Source organism: Chelonia mydas, chromosome 16 (assembly GCF_015237465.2).
Source record: "Chelonia mydas isolate rCheMyd1 chromosome 16, rCheMyd1.pri.v2, whole genome shotgun sequence".
NCBI classification, from domain to species: domain Eukaryota; kingdom Metazoa; phylum Chordata; order Testudines; family Cheloniidae; genus Chelonia; species Chelonia mydas.
The window spans coordinates 21,214,323-21,236,513 of record NC_057857.1 but is presented as its reverse complement, the minus strand read 5'-3'; the positions used below and the strand labels follow the sequence as shown (position 1 = coordinate 21,236,513).

The 22,191-nt window shown below is 40.3% G+C and overlaps 1 protein-coding gene across 3 annotated transcripts in view; it reads left to right on the top strand.

Moving 5' to 3' along the window:
- Positions 1 to 270: 270 nt before the first annotated feature.
- The window catches only part of TTLL11 (tubulin tyrosine ligase like 11), a 116,412-nt gene continuing 94,491 nt past the window's right edge, over positions 271 to 22,191 (top strand). Inside the window, exons 1-2 of one of the 3 annotated variants that reach the window (XM_043530125.1) lie at positions 271 to 819; positions 20,538 to 20,634. In XM_043530125.1, the coding sequence (XP_043386060.1) occupies positions 454 to 819; positions 20,538 to 20,634 (463 nt within the window). In that variant the 5' untranslated portion in view covers positions 271 to 453. Of the gene's footprint in view, positions 820 to 14,872; positions 15,061 to 20,537; positions 20,635 to 22,191 lie in introns of those variants that run through there. The other 2 variants (XM_027823510.3, XM_043530126.1) reach the window with 2 other exon arrangements.

Sequence of the window (22,191 nt, the reverse complement as noted above, 5' to 3'; positions counted from 1 at the left end):
CCCCCAAAACACATTCCCCATAGGAGGGATTCCTTAGGGTTTGGCACCCAGGACAAGGGGGGGGCTGCCGTCCTCTTCTTTGTTCCCACTTCCAAGATGGCTACCTCGATAGCTTCAGGTCTATTATCTCAGAGCTTGCCTCCTACTTCCAAAATGGCCTCCATCATAGCTTCAGCCCTCGAGGTGAACAGCTTTCTGCCCATTGCAAAGATGGCGGCCTGACCCACAGTCACGTGACTATAGCCAAGGGGCGACGCCCCGCCCCTCGCATCTGTGATTTCCCCAGGGGAGGGGGGGCTGGGAGGCGAGATTGCCTTTGACGTTGATTGGCCCTTTGCGGTCCCCGTCTCGGCCGTTGCCAACCCTCTGAGCGATCATGGCAACCGGCGCCGCCCGGTGGGACGCGGCAATGACAGCGGCTGGACGGGCCCCGGGGAGTGGTGCCGCCTGGTAATGGAGTCGCCCGGGATCGAGCCCGAGAGCTGCTCCCCGGCCCAGGAGCCGCCAGGGTCTCCGGCCCCCCCCGCCGATGAGCCGGAGCCGAGCGAGGCCGCCCCGGCGCCCCAGCAGGAGGCCGAAGGGGTCCCCCCGCCGGCCCCGGTTGCTCAGGGCAGGCGGCCCGGCGGCCCGGGCTCGAAGGGTCAGGCCAAGCGGTGCGGTGCCGGGAAGGGGGGCCGGGGCAAGCGGGGCTCGACCCGCCGTGCCGGGGAGGAGTTGGGCCGGCCCGCCCGGCGGGCCCATGTCACCGTGGACAGCTCCAAGGCCAAGACCTCGCTGGAGGCGCTGAAGATCAGCTTGCGGCAGCTCCGCTGGAAAGAGGTAAGGGACCCGCTCCCACTCCCCGGGCCTTCCCCGGCGCCTCCTCCCCGCAGACCTGCCTGGCTGGCCCTTGGCGGGGCACCGCACCCCAGGGCCCGGGCTCCCTAGCGGCTCTTTCTCCCCGCGCCCCGGATCTCCAGTCGTGCTCCTTCCCCGAGCTCTGTGCTCCCCCATAGCCCTGGTGGGCCGCTCCGAGCCCCCGGGACTCCTCTCTGCGCGGCACCCTTCGCCCGGCCTCTTTCCTTCTCTCAAAACTCCACTTGCCCGCTCCCGCATTCCTCGGTCAGCCCCCGGATCTCTGCTAGGCCCGTAGTGCTCCGCAAGCCCTGTCCAGAATCTCTTGCTGTGCTCCAGTAGCTGTCTCGACCACCCCGTTTCCCCCCAGTCGTTCTGTAATCCAGTCCCGGGATGGCGCTTGTGCAGCAGCGGGCTCAGTAGCAAAGGTTACCTTCCATTTGGACTCTTCTGGCTGCTGTCTTGACGTTTCTTGTATTGCACAATTAGGTGTCAGATCACGTGGCTGGATTTTAAAAGGACTTGGTAATTTTGTGACCGTTAATACCGTCTGTAGTTATGCATGCTAAAATAGGGTAATTGGATTTCGTGCTTCATGAGTTAAATTGATCATGGTAAGGGGCAAGAAGGAAACAATTGCCTGGTGCATTTTGTTTTCCTCCCCAAAGAAATGTTAAATATAGGTCACCACCACTGATAGAAAATGGGGCCTTGATGGACCAGAAATCTCATTTGATGTGGCAAATCCTCTGTTATGTTGTAAAAGTAAATTCAGATACAGGTGAGCTTGAAATCACGATAAAGAACATTTTGTACTAATAGCAAAATGACAATGTTAAACAGTTTAACAAAATAACTGTCTTTGGCTTTTTAAAATAACTAAACCTGGAAAGGATAGGAAATTCCTTGAAAGGTTTGTATAGGGGACAGAATAAAGATAATATTTAAAACTTCACATGATAAACACTGAAATATTTCAGAAATATTCCCCAATTGCAAAATGTTAAACAGTTCTCAGACTCTAAAGACTTCTCACCTGCAGTGGCTTCAAGGCTCCATGGAGCTGTGCTGTTAGGTCTCTTGTAGCTGGCCACTTCCCCAAGGATCTCTATAGTGTGGTTGGGGGCACAGGGTTGTAATAAGGCCTGGGAATGCATTATCTTTTTACCTTGAGTCCTACAGAGTTTGAGGGGGGAGGGAATGTTACATGGCACATCTTCCCCGCTTCATTGCTGCCTTTGATATGCCAGCTTCTCCCTGATGCCCTCCTCCCCTTCATCCCACAGATGATCCCATAGCTCCATGAAGGTAGCTGCCCCCTCTTCCATGTGGGAAGGAGAGAACTTTGCATGGAGGAGGCCCTGCCGGTATAGATCTGAGGGATACAATCCAGTCCACTACACCAAACAGAACTGGACATTTGTAACCCCAAAAACTATTTTCTGGAGAACTGCTCCAGAGTAAATCTGACTCTCCTGTTCATTTATAATATTCAGAATGCCCTACAACACAAAGACAGACACATTCCCTGCCATGAAGAACTTGGATATTACTTACTCTAATAACGTGTGTATATAACATTAGAATCAGTTGTTTTCTCCAGTCTAACTTTTGCCTTGTGCTTGTGTATTGTATTGTTAGACAGTTGTAGGTAGCATTAATTATCAAGTAATGACATTGCATAGTGTCCTATTAGGTAAAATAGGACTGAACACGTCTGATAACTTTACTTTTCCTCAGTTTTTTGTGTGAGTTACTTATAAATTGAAAACTGAGAAGTATTTCTTCATTAACTCTTATTCTGTACATTTCTTTAAGGTAACATTGCATTGCATAGATTTGTTATGACTGCCAACAGATTCAGTGTCAGCTTTTATATTTAGCAACACTGTAATATAATCATGGCTGTAGTTGTATTCTAATTAGTATGTATGATAACACTAATTAGAAAAACTTTTCAGTATTTGCAGAGTCAGAATCTGATTTTTTGCAATGGGAAGTAGATGATGCACTCATCTTAAAGTATGAACAAAATCCTGTAGTGTTCATGTTAAACCACATGGACTTTCTGGCACTGCAGTGATGGGGTCTGTAGGTGAAATTGTAGCACTGCTGAAATCAGTGGGAGTTTTGGATTGACTGTCTGCAGAGCCAGGATTTCAGCCCATATATTATACGTGCAGTGATAGATTACAAACACCAATTCACTGATCCATCATGTGAAGTTGATTGGGGGAAAAAGAAAACGGTCTCCTCAGTGGATGCTGGAAACTTCTTTCATCATCATTATTAGGTTTGACTCATGGCACTGGACAACAGAGTTTGTAAACCAAGATGAATTTCATACAGTATTTTTAAATACATCCCTGCTCCTGTTTCCTATTATTTGATATGTATATACTTAAAACATTATGGAAACAGAATATATTGTATTTTAGCCTTTTATTTTTTAAATCTTGTTGCAGAAAGTCAATCTTCCCTTACATAAAAGCTCAAATCATCTTCTTATGTGCACACTACAAAATAGGAACAAAACCAATGGTGTGAAATTATAACCTGATAGAATTGCTCCTTGTTACACTGCTATGTAGATGCACCTGTTGAGTGTCCACCTGCAGCTTCTCTCCAGTCTTTTTGTAGGTAAAGTGCAGAACAGCAGTGTTCTACCATTTAATTTGTCGGCTGTAGAGTTAAAGTTTATACAAGACTTATCCACATATTATTGTAATGAGTGCTTCTGAAAATCTGATAAATATTAAAATTAACTGATAAACTTAGCTGATTATAAATGTAATCCACAGGACTAAATTTATTTCTCATATGTTTGACCTGTTTTGAGCGTCTGATTCCCCAGATTGCTCAGTATTATGTATTCTGTTCCAGAAACGGAACTATGCGCACCCTATTGTTCTCCTCTTGAACAAGTACATTGTATTTTCAGCATTCTTCTTCCAGCTCTTTATCCCACAGTCGCAATCACTTTGGCTTTGCTTAATCTTTATTGATGGAGACAATAAACAAATATCCTTTCTCCTCCAACCATTAATTCAGTCAATATTTTTCATTTAGTCTGCCTTGCTTCTCCCTCTGACCTCTTTTCCATTCTTCTTAATAATGGCTTTTCAGCCAAAATAGTGACTCATAAGGCATTTGGCTATACCACTTACAGTTAGTCATAATTCATTCAGCCCACACAAGTCCTCATAATAAATTTGTATAGGTTTGCAACCCACTATAGTAAAGAGGGTTAGATATATTCAAGTGAGACCATGTCTTTTCTCTAGTTCATCAGAGATGATCTGTGCCTGTTTTGAATGGTATACTTATAAAATTTTGCTTTCTCTCTCAGATTCTGTTACCTCTGCGTGAGTGACTGAAATTTATGAGGCTAAAGCTCAGATAGAAAGACAAAGATGTTAAACATTTAGTAGATTAGCTGGAGGTGTTTGTGATCTTAAGTTTCTGCAGTAGGAACTTTATCACAATAAAAGGATTGGTCCTCCCTTTAAAGTGATAGAAACATGGTAAGAAATGAAGTGTATGCCCCAAAAATGTGAACAAATTTTAATGTGTGACAAACACAACATTTCAGGTAGAAGAGGGGGTTGAATGAGGAATAGCGGTGACAGTTTAGGCTATGTCGGTATAAATTATGTCACTCAGAGGTGGGAATAAGACACTCCCTGAGTGACATAAGTTACACTAACCTACGCACCGGTGTGGATAGCGCTGTGTAGGTGGGAGAGCTTCTCCCACTGACAGAGCGACCGCCACTTGCAGGGGCTGGAGTAAAGCTGAGCATCTGCCCTAACAGCGCTCTAGCGACGCAGTATAGTGTAGCCATAACCTTAGAATGCCAACTATTGTGTGACTGAAGGGAGTGGTCATTATCTGAGAATGATCAGGGACAGCATTTCATTAAAATATGCGTAATCCCCAAGTTAAAGACTGGATTGGAATAGATTTTGATTAACACGCCCATCCCCACCATCAACCTTATCCAGGACATACATGCCAAGTCTGCCATTTTAAAACAAGTCCTTCTAGTTTTTTCGTTTTATCTGAATACCAAAAATATTCAGTTATCGGCAGGGATCCTAGAAATCCATTTGCCGCAGAAGAACGTGGAAAAATGCAGAATTTGTGTTTTTACAGAGAATCTTTAGTTTTTACATTTTGTGAAAAAATAAAAACATCTACAGTGGAACCCCAGTTATCTGATCTAATTGGGACCGGGGCCAGGTCAGATAATCAAAAATTCAGAGAATGGGTGGGGCTTAGGCTGTCATCTTGAAAATTGTAAATATATCAATAAAATATATATATACTGTGGCTAGGGAAACTAAAGTTCAGCATTTCATTTTAATTGTGGAAAACCTTGGATTTTTATGTTTTTTATTGGAGAATTTTGGTTTTTTTTATCATGGAAAACTAGGAACCCTGGTTATCAGGTAGTTTAAATGACATGATATACCATAAAGAGAGAGACAAGGTAGTTGAGGTAATATCTTTTATTGGACCAACTCTTGTAGGTGGAAGGGATAAGCTTTTGAGCTTCACAGAGCTCTTCAGGTCTGGTGAAGGTGAACAGGGTGTCTGAGCAGGATAGTTATTCAAAATAGGAGGCAGTTTCATCTTGCTGTGGCGTCTGACCAGGGGGTTATTTTTTTAAGCCTTTTGCTTCCTCTTAGGTCCCAGATTAAAGCACCTTTTTCCCTTTGGGCAGCAGCTGAATCTTATGTGCTCATAGGGACCATATACTCAGGCTGCGCTCTGGTCACTCATACCATACTATCGTTATTCTGCACTGTCACTGAATAGACAGAATAGGTCAGATTCCCTTGCCTGCTTGCAGAGGGAACACGCAAATTGCCTTTCACAACACCTAGTGGAGATTTAAAATTATGAAAATGCACTTGTATAAGTACAGTGTCTTTACTTGTCAGATATGGGATGGCAAAGAAACTTCAGGAAAATGCTGAAAAAAGAAAAAAATTCAAGCTTGTGAAATTCATGTCTTGATTTCCACCAAATTTTCTCCTCCCCAAAATCTAACAACAAGATGCTGCCTGTGAAATTGCATGGAAGTTTCTTTGGTTTTAGGGAAGCTGAAAATGAGGTTTATGACAAGAAACTGCCTGCTACCTGAACTGGAGCAACTGGCAAGCAGCTGCTATAATAACAACTGGCTTAGCAAACCAGTTTTTTGGGGGGGGAGAGGGGCTTTTAAATAGCATATGTAGATTAGGTCTAACTGTTACCTCATTAAGGGCCAGATTCTATCCTCTAAATATGCAGTGATGTTCACTGAATGTCTTTGACGACTTGTTCTTTTTCAGGCAGTTGCTGGGCAGTTTAAAATCTGGTCCATAGCATAGTGAAAATCGTTCATTAACTCCTGAGTTACTTTTACTATACTGACACGAATATTAGTTCACTGACTTTAGTATTGATTGCGCTATATTTAATGGAACTTTATAAAGTATACAGAATTAAGGGACAGCTGTTAATAGCAGTGTTAGGTTTTACCTTAAGCATGAACTGTCAGTTTCTGTAAGAAATGGGTGTAGCATATGTGTTTCTGATCTCTTGTGTAATCAGCCATGAAGAAACTTTCTAGTGCTCTGTTCTTGGTCCATCTTGATGGTGACATTTCTCCTTAAAGAGAAATGGAGTGTAATACAAACTAGTGGTCTAATGTCTCTGGTGTAATAGCAAGTGCATGTTAAAGAGACAAAAGTGTTTACAACTACAAGATAGGAAACCTTATTTTTGCAACACTTACTTTGCATTAGTAGTAATCTTTTACTATCCAAAAGATTTGCCATTTTTGCTAATTAGTGGCAAATACCATTCACTGTGACCCATATATACCTTCTGCAGTATGACACTCTCCACTTACACTCAGTTCCTGGCAGTTTTTCCTTCATTTATAAGCAATTTTTAGGTCTGCCACATCATGTGATGTAGAGGACAAATGCTTGAAGTAGCAGAGCTTTTTTGACAGTAGTAGACTGTGACCAATGGAGAGAGGAAAAATTGTCCTCCAAAGAGTTTTGGTTCAAGGATACGTTGTTCACTGAGTGTTGCTGTAAGAGTTACTTACCCAAGAGCATTTCAGCCAAGCATTTAGAAGTGTTCACAGAGGCTATAGTGAAACTAGGTGAGTTATCTGTCCATTTAGCTAAGCGCTGGCACTGTCTGTATAAAGGCAGGAGTAATGATAAAATAAACATGAGGATAAACAAACGAATCTGAGCAAAGAAAACTAAAGTAACTTTGATCGAAAGCAGTTTATTAAATAGGGATGGCAATGCTGATTCACTGACTTGTATGGGTTCTAGAAGGATTCATAGTGCTTGGGGCAAGATGGGATTAGAGCTCCTTTCTGACCTGACCCCTTGTAGCCCCACCACATGGTTCTGGCCCTTCTCCCTCCCTGATTTCTTTCACCCTTGCTTTTCTTTGACCACTGCTCTCCTGTTTTCTTGCAACCTCTCTCTCTGTGTTCCCTGTTTTTGTTACCCTGAACATTCTTCTGATCTTTTGAAGTCCTCCAAATTCCTTAGCAAGTCCAGGCTCCTCATATTGTCTCTGTGATCTATTCACTGAACATCTTCCCTGCAGTGGCTCCTGCATCCCTTCTCTATGGCTGTATCAGGCATCAGTCAGACATGCCTCTCTTGCTGCTTTTATCAAGAGTGACTTGCTGTTGAACAGTTCATTTTATGGGACAGCCCAGGACGGTTGTCTTCTGGCTCCTGGGTGGTGGCCCTGACAAAGACACCAAAGTATTCATTGGCCATTGTACTACCACACTTTCCATTGGGCACATAGTTCTGTTATGAGTCCTTGCTAGTCTTCTGCACTGGGCTGCAGCTCCAGCTAGTACACTGGTTACTACACCTTGCTGTACTAGGTGCAGCATGGTAGTTGCTGCATCCTTACACTTAAGTGCTCTGGAGACTTGAAAACTTGCTTTCTTAAGAGCTTCACAGCTTTTGGGCTTCACAGCTTTGTAGTACAAATCTCCTGATTATCAAAACCCCCAGTTTTTTATGAAGGGTTTAGATGTCTCTGAGAACTTTGTAAAATTAGGTTTACCTGTATTGAACAGCATATATTGTGCTGTGTTTTCAGTAATCACTTACATAAACCATTGCAATGCTTTCAGAGTCTCCTGTATTGATTTCCAGAGGGGGAAGACAAAGGTGGGGAGGGGATGGGGGGGAGAGGGGATGCCGAAGGAGCAGGCATGTAGCCTTCAGACCTCCAAGAATCCTCTTTAAATTCCACTTTGAGTACTTTTTTCTGGCTCCTGCAGTTGCTGTTGGTTGCAGCATTCGTCACTTCTGGTCCTAAACTGTTCTGTACTGTTGCTTGTATGTGCCAGTTACCATGTTTCATCCTAGAGGTGGCTATAGCTCAGTAGTGAGTGAAGTGATTTCTATAGATAGCTTTTAAAGTGCTTTAGAATCCTTTGGGATCAAAGGAGCTACTTCAATATAAGATCATTATATTGAAAATAGCTGACATGTCTAACCTAACTTAATGGGCAGTTTTATTGTTAATGTCTGAAACGTCGGTGGTAAACAATAGGCCCAATTTTCTGTTACCCTGCACCGTTTACACCAGGGCAAATTGGGTAGCAATTTATATCCACTTTACACTGGTGTAAATAACTACACAGAGTACAGGACCATGGAGAATCAAGCACAATATCTTTCTGAAATATAAATATTAATTTGTCATTCATGTAGTAATATTAAAGGCTTCTAATGAGAATAGGAATCTAAAAGCAATACTTTGTATTTATAACTGGAAACAACGAATGTCATACAAAAACACCGAAGCACTGCATTTTACATTAATAAAACACCTGTAGAAAAATAGACTCTTCACTTATTGAAGCTCTGTTAATTTATACTTCCATATATAAATAAATGTTTTATGCAGGATTGTTACCTTTACCATCACAGATTAATTCTGAAAATGTAAAAAGTTTGATTTTCTGGGAGACTTTTTATTTCTGAATCTGTTTAAAAAAGAACCCCCCCATCCAGTCCCAAACAAACCTCGTTTTCTCCCCCTTCTTCTTCCAGCGGATTCACTTCTTTAGGAGGTATTTTCACTTCCTTTAAATAATGCTGCTACTAACATCTAAAAACAATACAGAGAAATGTAGCAAAATGTTTTTTGGCCTGTTTTGACATCTGATGTTCGTGTTGTCATCAGTGTTTACAAGGGAGTGTTCAGCAAGTGGATTAAAGATGAATTGATTTAAAAAAAAAAAGTTTGCTTATGGAATTTGCCAATAGGAGGAGCCATTGAGCTGCTCCAGATGACAATTCTTCTGTTATTTCTTATCTTTTTGTGTCATTTGGTATCTGTCTGATTTCTGCATTTCTTTTAATTGCTTGGGGCTGCCCATAAAGGTCCCCACAGCATTTTACCCCTTCTAACTGCCTCAGCAATCCTCCAACATGGCTTCATTTCTCTGTCCTCCGCCAGAGGCAGGAGGAGAATGACTCTTCCTTCACAAGCTGTCAGCTTCACTGGCTGTGCGGGGATTAGTCATGTAAGACTTTTCACATATCTTAACTAACATTACACCATGTCTACACTACCACTTATGTCAGCAAAAGTTATGTTGCTCAGGGGAGTGAAAAACAACAGCCTTGTGTGATATACATTTTGCCAGCCTAAGTGGTAGTGTGCACAATTCTATGTCAGCGGGAAAGCTACTGCTGCTCATTGGGGATGGTTTAATTATGTTGACAGGAGACATGTTAATTATGTTGTTCTTCTGTCGGCATAGAGTGGCTACGCAAGAGATCTTACATCGGTACAGCTGTTCCACTATAAGGTCTCTAGGTAGACATGGCCTTCGTATGAAACTCCACAACACTGCTAGCCTTCGGGAGCCAAGTGCGAGGGTGCCAAGCCTAATAAACATTGAGAGAACCTAAAGCTAGAGACTTCCACAAATGATATCATATTATTTTCTTTAAGAGCCACTAATTTTAGTACAATATTAAGACTAGAGAGAGTGGTGAAAGTTTTAGAGGCCAGGACCTTACAGAAAGTGTGCATAATTATTAATATATACTACTAGGTATAAAATACAATGCTTTAACACATGTTGAGGGATCCTGTTCGATGTATTCTGCTTCTGCTCAGTCTTTTGAAGCTTCAGAGGCTGTTTTTATTTTCAGCAACATTCACCTAATTCAGAAAGAATTGCTGTTTGCTGAATGCTTTGTCTTCCTTTGCTGGATAATTAATTAATCTACAGAATTCTAGACTGACGTCTTTGATTCAGTTTTGTTTATTTGTTTGCTGTACGGCTGTGCATTTTCAGATGCTGATTAGACAGTGGGAGGCCACCAGAGAAATGCATGTATCCAGTGTATGGTGTAGTCTATACTGTTATTTCTGTATTCAGAAAGACTATTTGTTGTAAATTAGTCACTCATTTTCCATCTTTCTCTTATATGACAATTTATTTTTCTTTACAAAGTTCCAACAACTTTTAAATAGTGCTGTTCTTCATGATTTTGAAATTTCAAACTAAAAATACCATGATATTTCCTACATGTTTTAAAGGCTTCATTTTATGGTAGGGCCGGTGGTGGCTATTTGATAAATACCCAAACACATGCTGCTTTTGGCTAGTATGGGAGAGAGTCTCTCTCTCTCTCTCTTTTAATGCTCTCATGTGGCTTTGAAGCTCACTTTAACATTAGCGGGAGTTCATCACACACTGTCTCTAAGGCCAGGAAAATAGACACTTAAAAGGAAAATAAAATGGTAGTACTGATTACAAAAAAAATCCCATTTTAAATTCCATTACAAAGCACTTGGAGGTGTTTAATCACTTTGAACTGGCTTACCATTTGTATCCTGACTGAGTATAGGACACAAAGGACTAGTTTCTCCATAAGGATGTTGGGAAGGGAGTTCTGTACTGTAAATGCATACTCCAGGGACACATTTTCCTCCAATTATAGCAGTATTTCAGTTGAAGTACATTGAATGTATGCTACCATTGTTACAATGGAATTCTGGAATGATTTTATTTCGTTGGAATTGTTGTATATTGAATACTAAATGCTGAACATATATTTTCACCTTCAAAGTCTGGTGTCATACCATCAGATTTGAATTTGATTCCTCTTATGAAATAATAAGTATATATTATATAAAGAAGGAACAAGAAAAATGTAAATTAAGATTTTATACTAATAAGAGCTGAATATTCTGTTTTGGTACAATGGAGGAGAGTGAAGAAAGTGAAATCTGTTGTTTAGCTGATACATGTGTATGGGTTAGAAAAGACAAGAAATATGGAACAGAAAATAAAATGAGCAACACTAAACTCTAATGATCCAAGAAACAAATTACTTTTAAGCAAGGCTACACTATGCATATGAGATATTGACAATAGTACCGCCACCTTCTTCGTAAACTTGTATCACTGATGCGGGTACAGCTCTGGGAATAGTGTTTAACTTCTATTACAGACCCAGCAGAGGGACCACAAACTGTTTCTTGTGGGAGCCCTGCAGCCACCCACACCATCATTTAAAAAAAAAACAAAACAAACCACCAGGAAAAAAAAACCCAAACAAAAAAAAATGCAACTTCTTAAAACTTCTTGGCAATAACAGTAAAAATTATATATTTAAAGCTAACGATTTGGAGGTTTTCCCCTTCTCCTGCTCCAGATTAAATACCTTTTAGGTTTGTCAGATTTTGAGCTTTAACTTATGTCCCCTTCTCTCCCGTCCCTACCTTTTACTCCCTCCTTTATACATATTTTTTAACTAGCCTATTCCATCCTTTTATTTTGCTCCTATTTATAATATTTGATTCAGGTTGACTTGTGTTTGCTTACATGACTAGCAGGAGGCACTGCTAGACTCTGTTCTCATAAAGTAGGCATCCACTTACTGGTAATTTCCATTCCTAATAGTAAGCAATATTACAGTGTGACATATGCTACTTCTGGTTGGATTCTTACATTCTGAACACTGGTTGCCATAGTTACAGCGGCATTTCAGAATGGCTTTGTTTCAGCAATATTGCTGCACTGTGATACAAACAGCTAAACTGCATCAGCCCAATGCTATGAAGTTTTCTATGAATTTTATTAGGAAACCCACATTATCCTGGATTTAACATGAGAGAAGGAATAGAAGCCTAAACAATAAGGGGTGCTTTTAAAACAGTGAGAATTAGAAAAAACATAGACAGTGTGCCCATACTGACCCCTAAGTTCACATCTTTGTAAGAGATTTTTCATTTGGAATTTTAGAAATTAATTTTCCACTTCTGCAAGGATATTTCAAGAAAGATTATTATCTCCTCTGGCTGAAATTATAAGGATTTCTTTCACAGACATCTCTGTCAATCATTCTCAGTCTTCTCCAAATATATTTTCTGTTAGATGTTTGATGTAGATTTAAAGGTGAGTTGAAATGCTTTTCTTAAAGGGAAGATAAAACTAAGTTTAAGATCTCAATAGCTGTATGTGTTAGAACAAATGAATATATTCTAAAGCAAATATACTCTAAAGTCAAATAACTCCTTTCTTATATCTACCAAAGCTAAAGTTGTATTTCGTGTGTTGCAGATGGTATTCTCCCTTGTGGCCCAAAGAACAGAATTTTCTTGCACTCCCATTTCTGTTACAGGCTTCTTTGTCAGTTCTCGTAGGAGGAACACAGTCTGAGCAGTAAATTACCTTTCAGATTATTTTGTAATAATTTAACGGTTTCTGAGGCACCGATAATGTTGCACCAGTTTAGCTAACCCACCGTAACTTTGTGTGCGAATGTAGCTTGCCTTTGTTGTTTAAAGTATGTTAAGAGCATCTGCATACAAGGTTGCAATGATAGCTAAATCGGTGCAACATCGCACCTCTAGTATAAACCAGTGCAAATTGTGTGTGTAGACAAGCCCAGGTGGATCTTCAGCTGTGTAAGGTTCTGCTGCCTTGGGAGAGATGTGGGTGGAGGCCGAGGAAGGACAAAGGAAGAATGACAGGCTGTGTATGCCTGACTTTGGTTGGGGGTTTTACTCTACCTGTTAAAAACTTCTGTGTCTGAATAAGGGTTTGTCTTCTAATAAGAGGGTGTATGGGTACTCTTTTCCCCCCCCCCCCATCTATCCCATTTTTGTAGGGAATTAGGGAACCAGGCTGTTATGTAACTCCCACTTCTGTTAACTTGGCTTAGAGTATTGTTGTGGCTTTTATCAATGTGACCATACACAGATGGAGATATCTGATTTTTTTGATTATCCAGCACCCCAAGGCCCTTTCTTGTCTTCATTACTGTGAGTTGGGAAGAACTAGGATCTATCTGGGACGTCTGCTGCCTTTTAGGTTACCAGATAGGCATCCTAGAACTGGGTTTTCAGGAATAAAATGAAGACGATACTTTCCTCTCCCCTAAATAGTGCTTGGTAAGTCTGGCAAATTGGATTAAATGCCATTGTGAAACAAATAAGTTCTGAGGAACTTGGTGCTTTGAACTTTATTTTTCTTTCCCAAGTATTACAGCCTGCATTGGAGAGGTGCATCGCAACAGCTCTGGTAGCATAGCACCTACCTGCTTCTCTAGAATTTTGAGGGCCAGTTGCAGACAGATGTGAATGTTGGGAAGAGCTCCTATACCATAAAGCACATCTGGATCTAACAAGGACAGTAATGGTATAACTGCCAAGAATACAGAGCAGTGACTAATGTAAGAACATCTAGAACTAGTGTACCATGTCCGTGGGGGTTATATTCAAAATAAGCTTAACTTTGTTTTTATTGTCTAAAAAAATAAAAAAGACACTTTCTGAAACTCTTGCATCCTGTGTTATAGCTTCACTATCCCTGCCCCTTATATATATCCTACATATCACAAAAGATGACTAGGCTGATGTTGCTGTTGGGCTAAATTCACCCCTTGTATAACCCATGGAGGTCCTTGCATTAGAGACTAGTTCGTCCCTTTGTGTGTTCTCTTGCTGTTACATGTTGGAAGGCTGCACTGACTTCTTCCTGTTCTTATTTTAGAAAGAATTGTTTTGTAGCAGGGATAACTTGACTTGTCATGCTGAATGTCAGTATAGTCCCTGCTTTTCGTCTCATTTTGGTGTTCTTCAAATGCGGATATAAGGAACTAGCCCATTCCTGTGCTGCTGCTCCATAGTTAAGGTTGAAGTAAGCTTTTCATTATAAGCCTGTCTTTAAACTCTAATCCTAACTTCTCTCCAAATACATCACCATGTAATCAATTGCATTTCATAACACCAGATTGATATTCCAATTCTGTTAATGAAATGTAATTCTCTACTCCAACATACTACATGATGAGAATTATCAAATATTGCTATAGTGTCCCCTGGGACTATATTTCTTTCAAAGTCTTAACTATACATTTAATAAACAACATATAACAGTAATCCATATGCATTCAACATCATATTTCCGTTACAGAACAAATATGGTGACTGTTTAATTTGGGTGGGTGTTGGAAATTGGTTGGGGGTATTAGTGAATGATTGTATGGCAGTATGGAACTAACTGGATCCTTTAACTGTTAATATTTTGTCATTTAATTTTTTTCCTCAAAGCTGTGTCGAGTTTTTATAAAGAAAGTATAACTTTTCGGGTGCCTGTCACAAGGCATCTCTTCACCTGCTGAGTGAGTACTGCTGCCTAGCCTTTTCTTGTGGTCTCCTAGCTACAAATCTGTGCAAGCTGTTTTCTTTCACCATGTGTGCATTTAATCTTCAGTTTTAAAACATAAAGAACCACAGGTATATAGCAGGAGGTGATTGCCACACAGCTTTCTCTCCTCTCCTCTCCCATGCTCATCCTCTAAGTCCCTTTTACTTCCTTTTCCTCCCAAATATATATCCTCCCAATTACAGTACTGAGCCAATTGCCTCATTAGTCCAATAACTGCCACCCAAGTGTCAGTACCGAAATGGGTTAATTGACTTTAATTAAATCTGCAGTCTTCCCAGTACTGTAGCAACCTCAGAGACCAGGATGCTACTGTGTCTCAGTGCGGTATAGCAGAGGAAGGTTAGCTGGACTTCACTGAAACACTATCAACCTTCACATTATAACTTTTTTTTTTACATAAACATTTTGTTTGGGAATAACTTTTACTCCTCAGTGCTTTCCAGAAGATCATTATGTTGGACAGAAACAAGATAGGTGAGGTAAGCTCTGCATAAGCTTGAAAGTTTGTCTCTTTCAGCAGCAGAAGTTGGTTCAATAAAATATATTATCTCACCCACCTTGTCTCTCTAATATCCTGGGTCATTCTGGTATATGAAGTAATAAAAAAGGGCAGAGGAATTATTTGAAATTCTGTAGTTAGGAAGATGACTGAAAACCAAGGGTGAAGTGATTTGCTTTAACTTGCAGTGATGGGCAATGTTCCCTCTAATTTTTGACTGGCCGTGTGCGCAAAAAATGTCTTCTGGGCAAATTGTTGTGCTTCTGTGCAAATTTTTGTGTGCGCAGTGTTTTGCGATGTGCGCGGGGTTTAGGATCTGTGTGTGTGCGCACAGCTTAGAGGGAACAGTGGTGATGGGCCATGCAAATATGATCTGTGAGAGATAATGTGATTGCCTTGTTAGTTAGTAATCAAAGAGGGCCCTGTCTACCATTTTCAGCTGTGATTGACAATCAGCTTGGTCAAAGTTGGTTGAGTAAATGAAGCTAAATTGTTTAAATATACCATAGAGAACAATAACATTAAAGCTGAGTAGAGAATGCATATATATGCTAACATTGGTATATCAAGAAGATGGGAAAGATTCCGAGGAGGGTAATTGACAGGTTCAAATTCTGCTATCAAAAGCAACAAATAGGAAAACAATATAACTTTCAGGTGTGGGAATTTTGAATAAAATTACAACAGCAAGAGCTGTGTCTTGGCTGATGCACAGGTGTGGAGCTCACAACATGCACTGCAGAATTGTAATGTCATACCACTGAAGCAAGTATTAATGCCTCTAGAGTGACTATCTGACTTAGTGTGTCAGATTCTTGAAATGGACATGATGTGCCAAATAAAATAATGGGCATAAATTAAGCTTGCACCTTGAATTTATTCGTCTCTCAGTAGATTAACCCTTCACTAGACACAAACAGGAAAATGGAAGAAGTATATGGCTGAGACCTCAAATGTCCTAGCATTAAATGCTCCATTTATCTATATATTCAGTAGAGGCACAGCAGCAGAGAAACAGTTTGAAATTCCATGGTAGTAAAAGCTGACAAGAAGCCAAGAGTCACTTAGCTTGTCCGTAACATGATGGAACAGACTGATGTGACCCGTGGGACACAGTTTAAATTAATGGCTTCCTATCAAGAGCTAGAAAAGCCTTGTCAGAGCAGTTTGACTGTGATTGATTGATTATTAATTGGGTCAGAGCTGTGAAAACAAATCTGTTCATTTTATGCTCTCTCTCCTGGTTTTGTTCAGACAAAGATCTTTTTTGTTCAGACTTGGAGGGCATTAAATAAATGGCTTGAAGAGTTAAGATTAATTGTTTACAGGCACAGCCTCAAAGTTGTTTTGTACTGAAAGCTCCAGGGACCAGATTCTCTTGTCATCTCAGCACAAGACTGCGAAGAGAAAGGGAGAAAGGTGGCTTTAGCTATTTTTATGGTCCCCAAATCCTGTGGCTGTTGTGCATCTGCCCAGTGCCTGGCATAAATTAGAGACCTGAGGCTGCTTATACCAGCTAACCATAGGTCTGGGTATTATTAGGGTTCAAAGGATGCCATAATAATGTCCCCTTTTCCCTCTGCATCAGGTGGGCATGAAAAAAGAGCCATTAAAACATCTCTGTTCTACTTATGTATTCCCCAACATAGAGAGACTCCTCAAAGGGATGATTTAAAATGGGTTTAGCTGCCAGAGTAGGCCCAAGGTGCTGACCTGTTTGTTTATAAACTATATTCTGAAGTTTAAATCATGGTTTAGAGCCAGGGGTCAGCAAGCTTTCAGAAGTGGTGTGCCGAGTCTTCATTCATTCACTCTAATTTAAGGTTTCACATGCCAGTAACACATTTTAACATTTTTAGAAGGTCTCTTTCTATAAGTCTATAATATATAACTAAACTATTGTTGTATGTAAAGTAAATAAGGTTTTTAAAATGTTTAAGAAGCTTTATTTAAAATTAAATTAAAATGCAGAGGCTCCTGGACCGGTGGCCTGGACCCGGGCAGTGTGAGTGCCACTGACAATGAGCGTGCATGCCGCCTTCGGCACACGTGCCATAGGTTGCCTACCCCTGGTTTAGACACTGAAGAACCCGTGGCATTTCAGAAGAGTCAGGGTGTTTACCTGCTTTTGGGTAAATCCAGAATTTTATTTGCGTAAATACTCACTTGATTTGCTCAGAGTTGGGAAGTCCCTTTCCCCTTCAAACTGTTGAGTAACATTCTGGTGCAAAATGCAGCCATGTTCCAGCCCTGAGGTGCTTACGCTTCATCCATTGTGAAATGGTTTCTGTACAGTGTTTGTAAAGTTCTTCGATATCCTCTGTAGATGAAAGGTGCTATATAAATGCAAATTTTATTCACTTCATTTCAATTTCCTTTAATAAATAAATAAATTGTTCAAGTTTTTAGTGGGAAGGGCAGTCTGAGAACCAGCACAGAATTTCTATTCTGAATATACCTGTGGAGAGAAGGTTTAAGGCCACTGATTGTCTTTCAAAGCCTAACGGAATTAATTTTCACACATACAAAAACACATTTTTTTTCTCTTTGCAGCCTGAATAATAATGGAATGAGACCAGAGCTTTCTAGCTCTGTTATGTTGTGCATGTTACTCCTATGAATTAGGAAGTGGAGAAAGGAATACATTACTAAATTAGTGTTTTGATTATTTTTTCAAAGTTATTTACTAAATAAACTGAAATTTTAACTAAAGCTGCAAATAAAGGAACAGATTCATGAAAAGTTTCTAACTTTTTTTTAAAATTTTTCTTTCTTTTGTCTAAAATAAGTCAGGGCTAATAAGGATTTCTTTCACGGAGGGAAATTAAACTTAACCATAAACAGCCAGAGAAATTGCTATAGTGTATATTGAGTTTAGTAAGGGCTCAATGTGCTGCTAGAGTTTGTTTTTAATAGTTAAATTGCTTAATGTCAGTGGGCACTGAGGATGCTAAAATTTCACAGGATAGAATCCTAAAAGTATTATGACTGGAAGCAGAAGTATAACATGTTTGTCTTGAAGTGATTTAATCTCCTAGTACAATATCTTCTTGCAAATAATTCTCTATAGGACACATTTAATTAATGTACCTACACAGATTCACAGGAGGAAAAGATGTTGATTTTGGATAGGTAGGAATGACTGTGTAGTCCATTTTTCAAGAGACTAGCCCTAGAGGAGTGATTTAGAGAAAATTAGTGTATACATTTTGACCAAACAACATTTTGATTTATGGGTTACATATTGTGTATTTGGGAAATTGACCTCATGAATATAGCCTTTCCTGCTAGGGTTGACTGGTTGAGGTTGAGAGGCTTTACACTGTTTTAATTCACTGCTTAATTTTTTGAATGATCTATCTTTTGATAATAGGAAGCAAAAGTGCGGTATATGTAATTATGGCAGAATTACCTTTTCACATGTGTGAGTGGCTAATGCTGTAGGGATAATTTCTCTGCTCCAGTTGATAAATTCAAATAAACATTTCACCTATGATTGGTCTGTTTGCAAGCTTGCTTGTTTGTTTGTTTAACTTCTGTTATTATTTTTTTTTCTTTAAAAAATAATACTAATATCCAGAAGAAAATGACAAAAATGGATTTCTCATTCCTTCTTTACGTACCTCCTATCACAGAGCTAAAAAGCTGTCCATTTGCTGCTAATAAAATGAACAAAATATTATAAATACAGTTCTACCAAATTTAGGTCCATTTCGGTCAATTTCATGGCCACAGGATTTGAAAATTAGTCAATTTCACATTTTCAGAGGTTTACATTTGAAATTTCATGGTGTTGTAATGGTCGGGTTCCCAACCCAAAAGAAGGATGTGGAGAGGTCACAAAGCTGGTGTGTGTGTTGGGGGGGGGGGGGGGGGAGTTTGCAGGATTGCCACCCTCACTTCTGTGCTGCCTTCAGAGCCCAACTGCTGCCACAGAGGTTCCTGCGGTGGGGGGAGGTACCCGCAGGTGGGTCTGGTCTCCCACTGAGAGTGGCTGTGCAGGGGAAGAGTAAATCCTGTCCCTGTCCAGCCCGGGGACTAGCAGCTGGAGCCCGGGGAACTGTAGGAGCCCCCAGATGGGGTGCCCTCAGCCCTGCCCCTTCTTCTCCTCTCCAATAGCGAGATTTCATGGGGGAGGGCTTATTTCATGGTCCATGACATGTTTTTCACAGCCATGAATTTGGTAGGCCCCTAAGTATAAATTATAGTTGGCACCTGGTTGATACTGAAAAGTATAGTACATCTTCCTCACTTTGTACTTTAGAAATATGTGTTATTTATTTAAAATCTGGTAACAGGGATGGCCTTAGGAAAAATGGCACCCTGGGCGAACTTGTATTTTGGCATCCCTGACCCCTGTGGGTGTGGTGCCCCCCCATTGTCACTGGCCTCTGTGGGATCCATAGGCTCCCCATCCCCCCCTTTGCCCCTAACCTCTGCCCTGTGCCCCCTTTGCCCCAACCCATGCACCCCCTCCTGCACCCCTAATTTCTGCACTGTGCCCCCTTCACCCCTAATCCCTGCACCTCCCTCCTGTGTCCCTAACCCCTGCACTTTGCTCCTGCGCTCCTAACTCTTGCACCCCCCTCCTGCGTCCATGTGGGGAAACTGACCTGGATGCATGGAGCAGCTGGCATTGCTGCTCGCTGCCCTCCTTGAACATTGCTCCTCCATGCACCCCTAGAGGGCTGTAGGGGGGGTGAGGAGGGATGTCAGGGCTCCCTGCGTAAGGGCAGGGTAGGAGAGCAGCAGTTTCTGATGCTTGCCTCACAGCCCAGGTTGGAAGAGTGATGCTCCTTGCTCCCCCTTCACAGCCCCCAGGGGGCGTGGAGGAATGTTACAGGAGACAAGACCTATCTGTGCATCACTGTTCCCCCAGTCCCATGCTCCTATGCAGTTTGATTTTTTTTTTTTTCCTGGTTTCCCATGAGGAGTTTTAAAACCATGTAAAGCAACTGTATTTAGATTTAAACATCCTGTTCTGAGCACTCAGTTTTAAGTTTTGAGCCTGAGCTCAAACATATGATTCAGTTTGGTTGAAAAGCTGCAGTCAAATTTTGGAAAAAGTAATACTTTAAATACTGCTAATTTAAATTATTATTAATTTGTGTGTGTCCAGAGTTAAGTTAGTAAATTTAAATTTTAACAATAATTATTTACAAAAGAGTAGTGGCAAAGAAGCCCACATCTTTCTCTCGTATTTACTGAGAGAAAGAAAGTTGAATAATTTTTTTTAAAAATAGCTTTTAATTCACACACTAGCAGAGGCCCCAACTTTGATATCTTACAATAAGCTCTTCCCATTAAAGTTGGGCACTAGATATAAAGCGTGGACTTTACTGATGTCCAGAATGCTGTTCTTTGAAGGGCTTATATTTTATTTGAACTTTTACAAAGGTAAGAAACTTGTACGTGTAGCCAATCTCTTTCAAAATCTGTATTGTATCTTTTTTCCAGTTTCCATTTGGTCGACGCTTGCCCTGTGATATCTATTGGCATGGGGTATCATTTCATGATAATGACATATTCTCAGGTCAAGTCAACAAGTTTCCAGGTAATTAATCTTGTGCTTGAAGTTAAAGAAATGTTTTTAAACTGTTTTTCATGTTGTTTCTGAATCATTCACCCACCTTGTTGGTAATATGCTGGGCAGTTACCACTTGTAACGCTCTGCAAAATAGGAAAGGTTTCATCTTATTTTGATCAAAAGTCTGGTGTTCTCATCCTGATGCAAGTAAATGGCTGATTATCTGTTTCACCATCAAGGAGAGTGTTTGCTGCTTGCGTAGTGCTGATTACAGTTGGAATAACAAAGCCTTAAACAAATGGTGCCATCTTTTGTTATCTTGAATCTTCCTTGGACCTTTTGTCTAGATTGTGTTCAGTCTTTTGCACTCTCCTGTTGATAGCTTTCTGCAGTTATCAAATATCTAAATTCTTAGATGCAATCATGATAAGGGGTAGAAGTCGCATAAAGTACAGTGGATTTAGATCCTGAGGCTTTGATCAAGTAAAAGGGATGCTAAAATTAACCAGTAATTAAGTAAAGTGAAAGAGCGTTTTGGATGCTACTGAAAGCCTTCATTAACCAGAAGATAAATATGAAATGAAACGGGGCTTCATGGCTTCTTATGTTGGGAGTGGACCCCAGAGCTCAACTATTGCCCAGATAAAAATCTATCAGATCAAATCATGGTCCAATTGAAATTTAATGGCAAATTTCCTATTGTGTTCATCAGTAGATGCTTTGATGCACAGTATACCATATTCTTCATTTGTGAGTAGTTTTATATTGAAAAAGATGTTCAAACTGGATCACTCTGACTCATGTTATTGGGCATGTTTTATGAATCAATAATAATTAGAGATTTAATTAAGACATGGTATGAATACCAGAATGGGTAACTCAAGCTCTTTATGGATTGAGAGTATAATGGGACGCTAAGGAACAGTACACATATAGAACATTAATTCAGAGAAACTTGGTCTTTAGGTTGTAATTAAATTAAAATAATTTAAACAATTCTTGTGTGTCTTGTAACATCAGTAAAAATGCTACTTCCTAGAGGATTTGTTTCTACTAAAAAAAAAAAAAATCTATTTTGTATTGAGCTCTGGCTTGTTTCTGGGAAAATCTCAAAGCACAGTTCCTTAAATGGATTTTTTAATATTGAAGAGTTCATGTCAACTCTCATCTTATTATGACTATTCTACTTTTTTAAGATCCGTTATTTCTCATTCAATTCCAGCATAGATCCCACTGAATAAGAATTAAGAGCTTAGGTATTGACTTATATAAGCCCTTCACTTCAGATATATTGCTACTGTTAGTATGCTGTGTGAGTAAGAAACCCCATATATAGAACTTTTTGCTCCACTTACTGAGTTTTGTCTGATTGTGAACAAAAATATAGACAAAAGTGGACAATGCACCTACACTGGTATAGCTCTATAGTTTTCTGGTTGTTTAAATCTCATGCCATGTGTATGATATTTACCCTAGCTGTACCCTGCCTCCCATGTGGTGAGCGAGAAGGATGCAGAGTTGACAAAAACAGGTTAGCGAGATCCTGAAGATCTTCACAAGGCACTTTTAACTCCCAGGAATGTT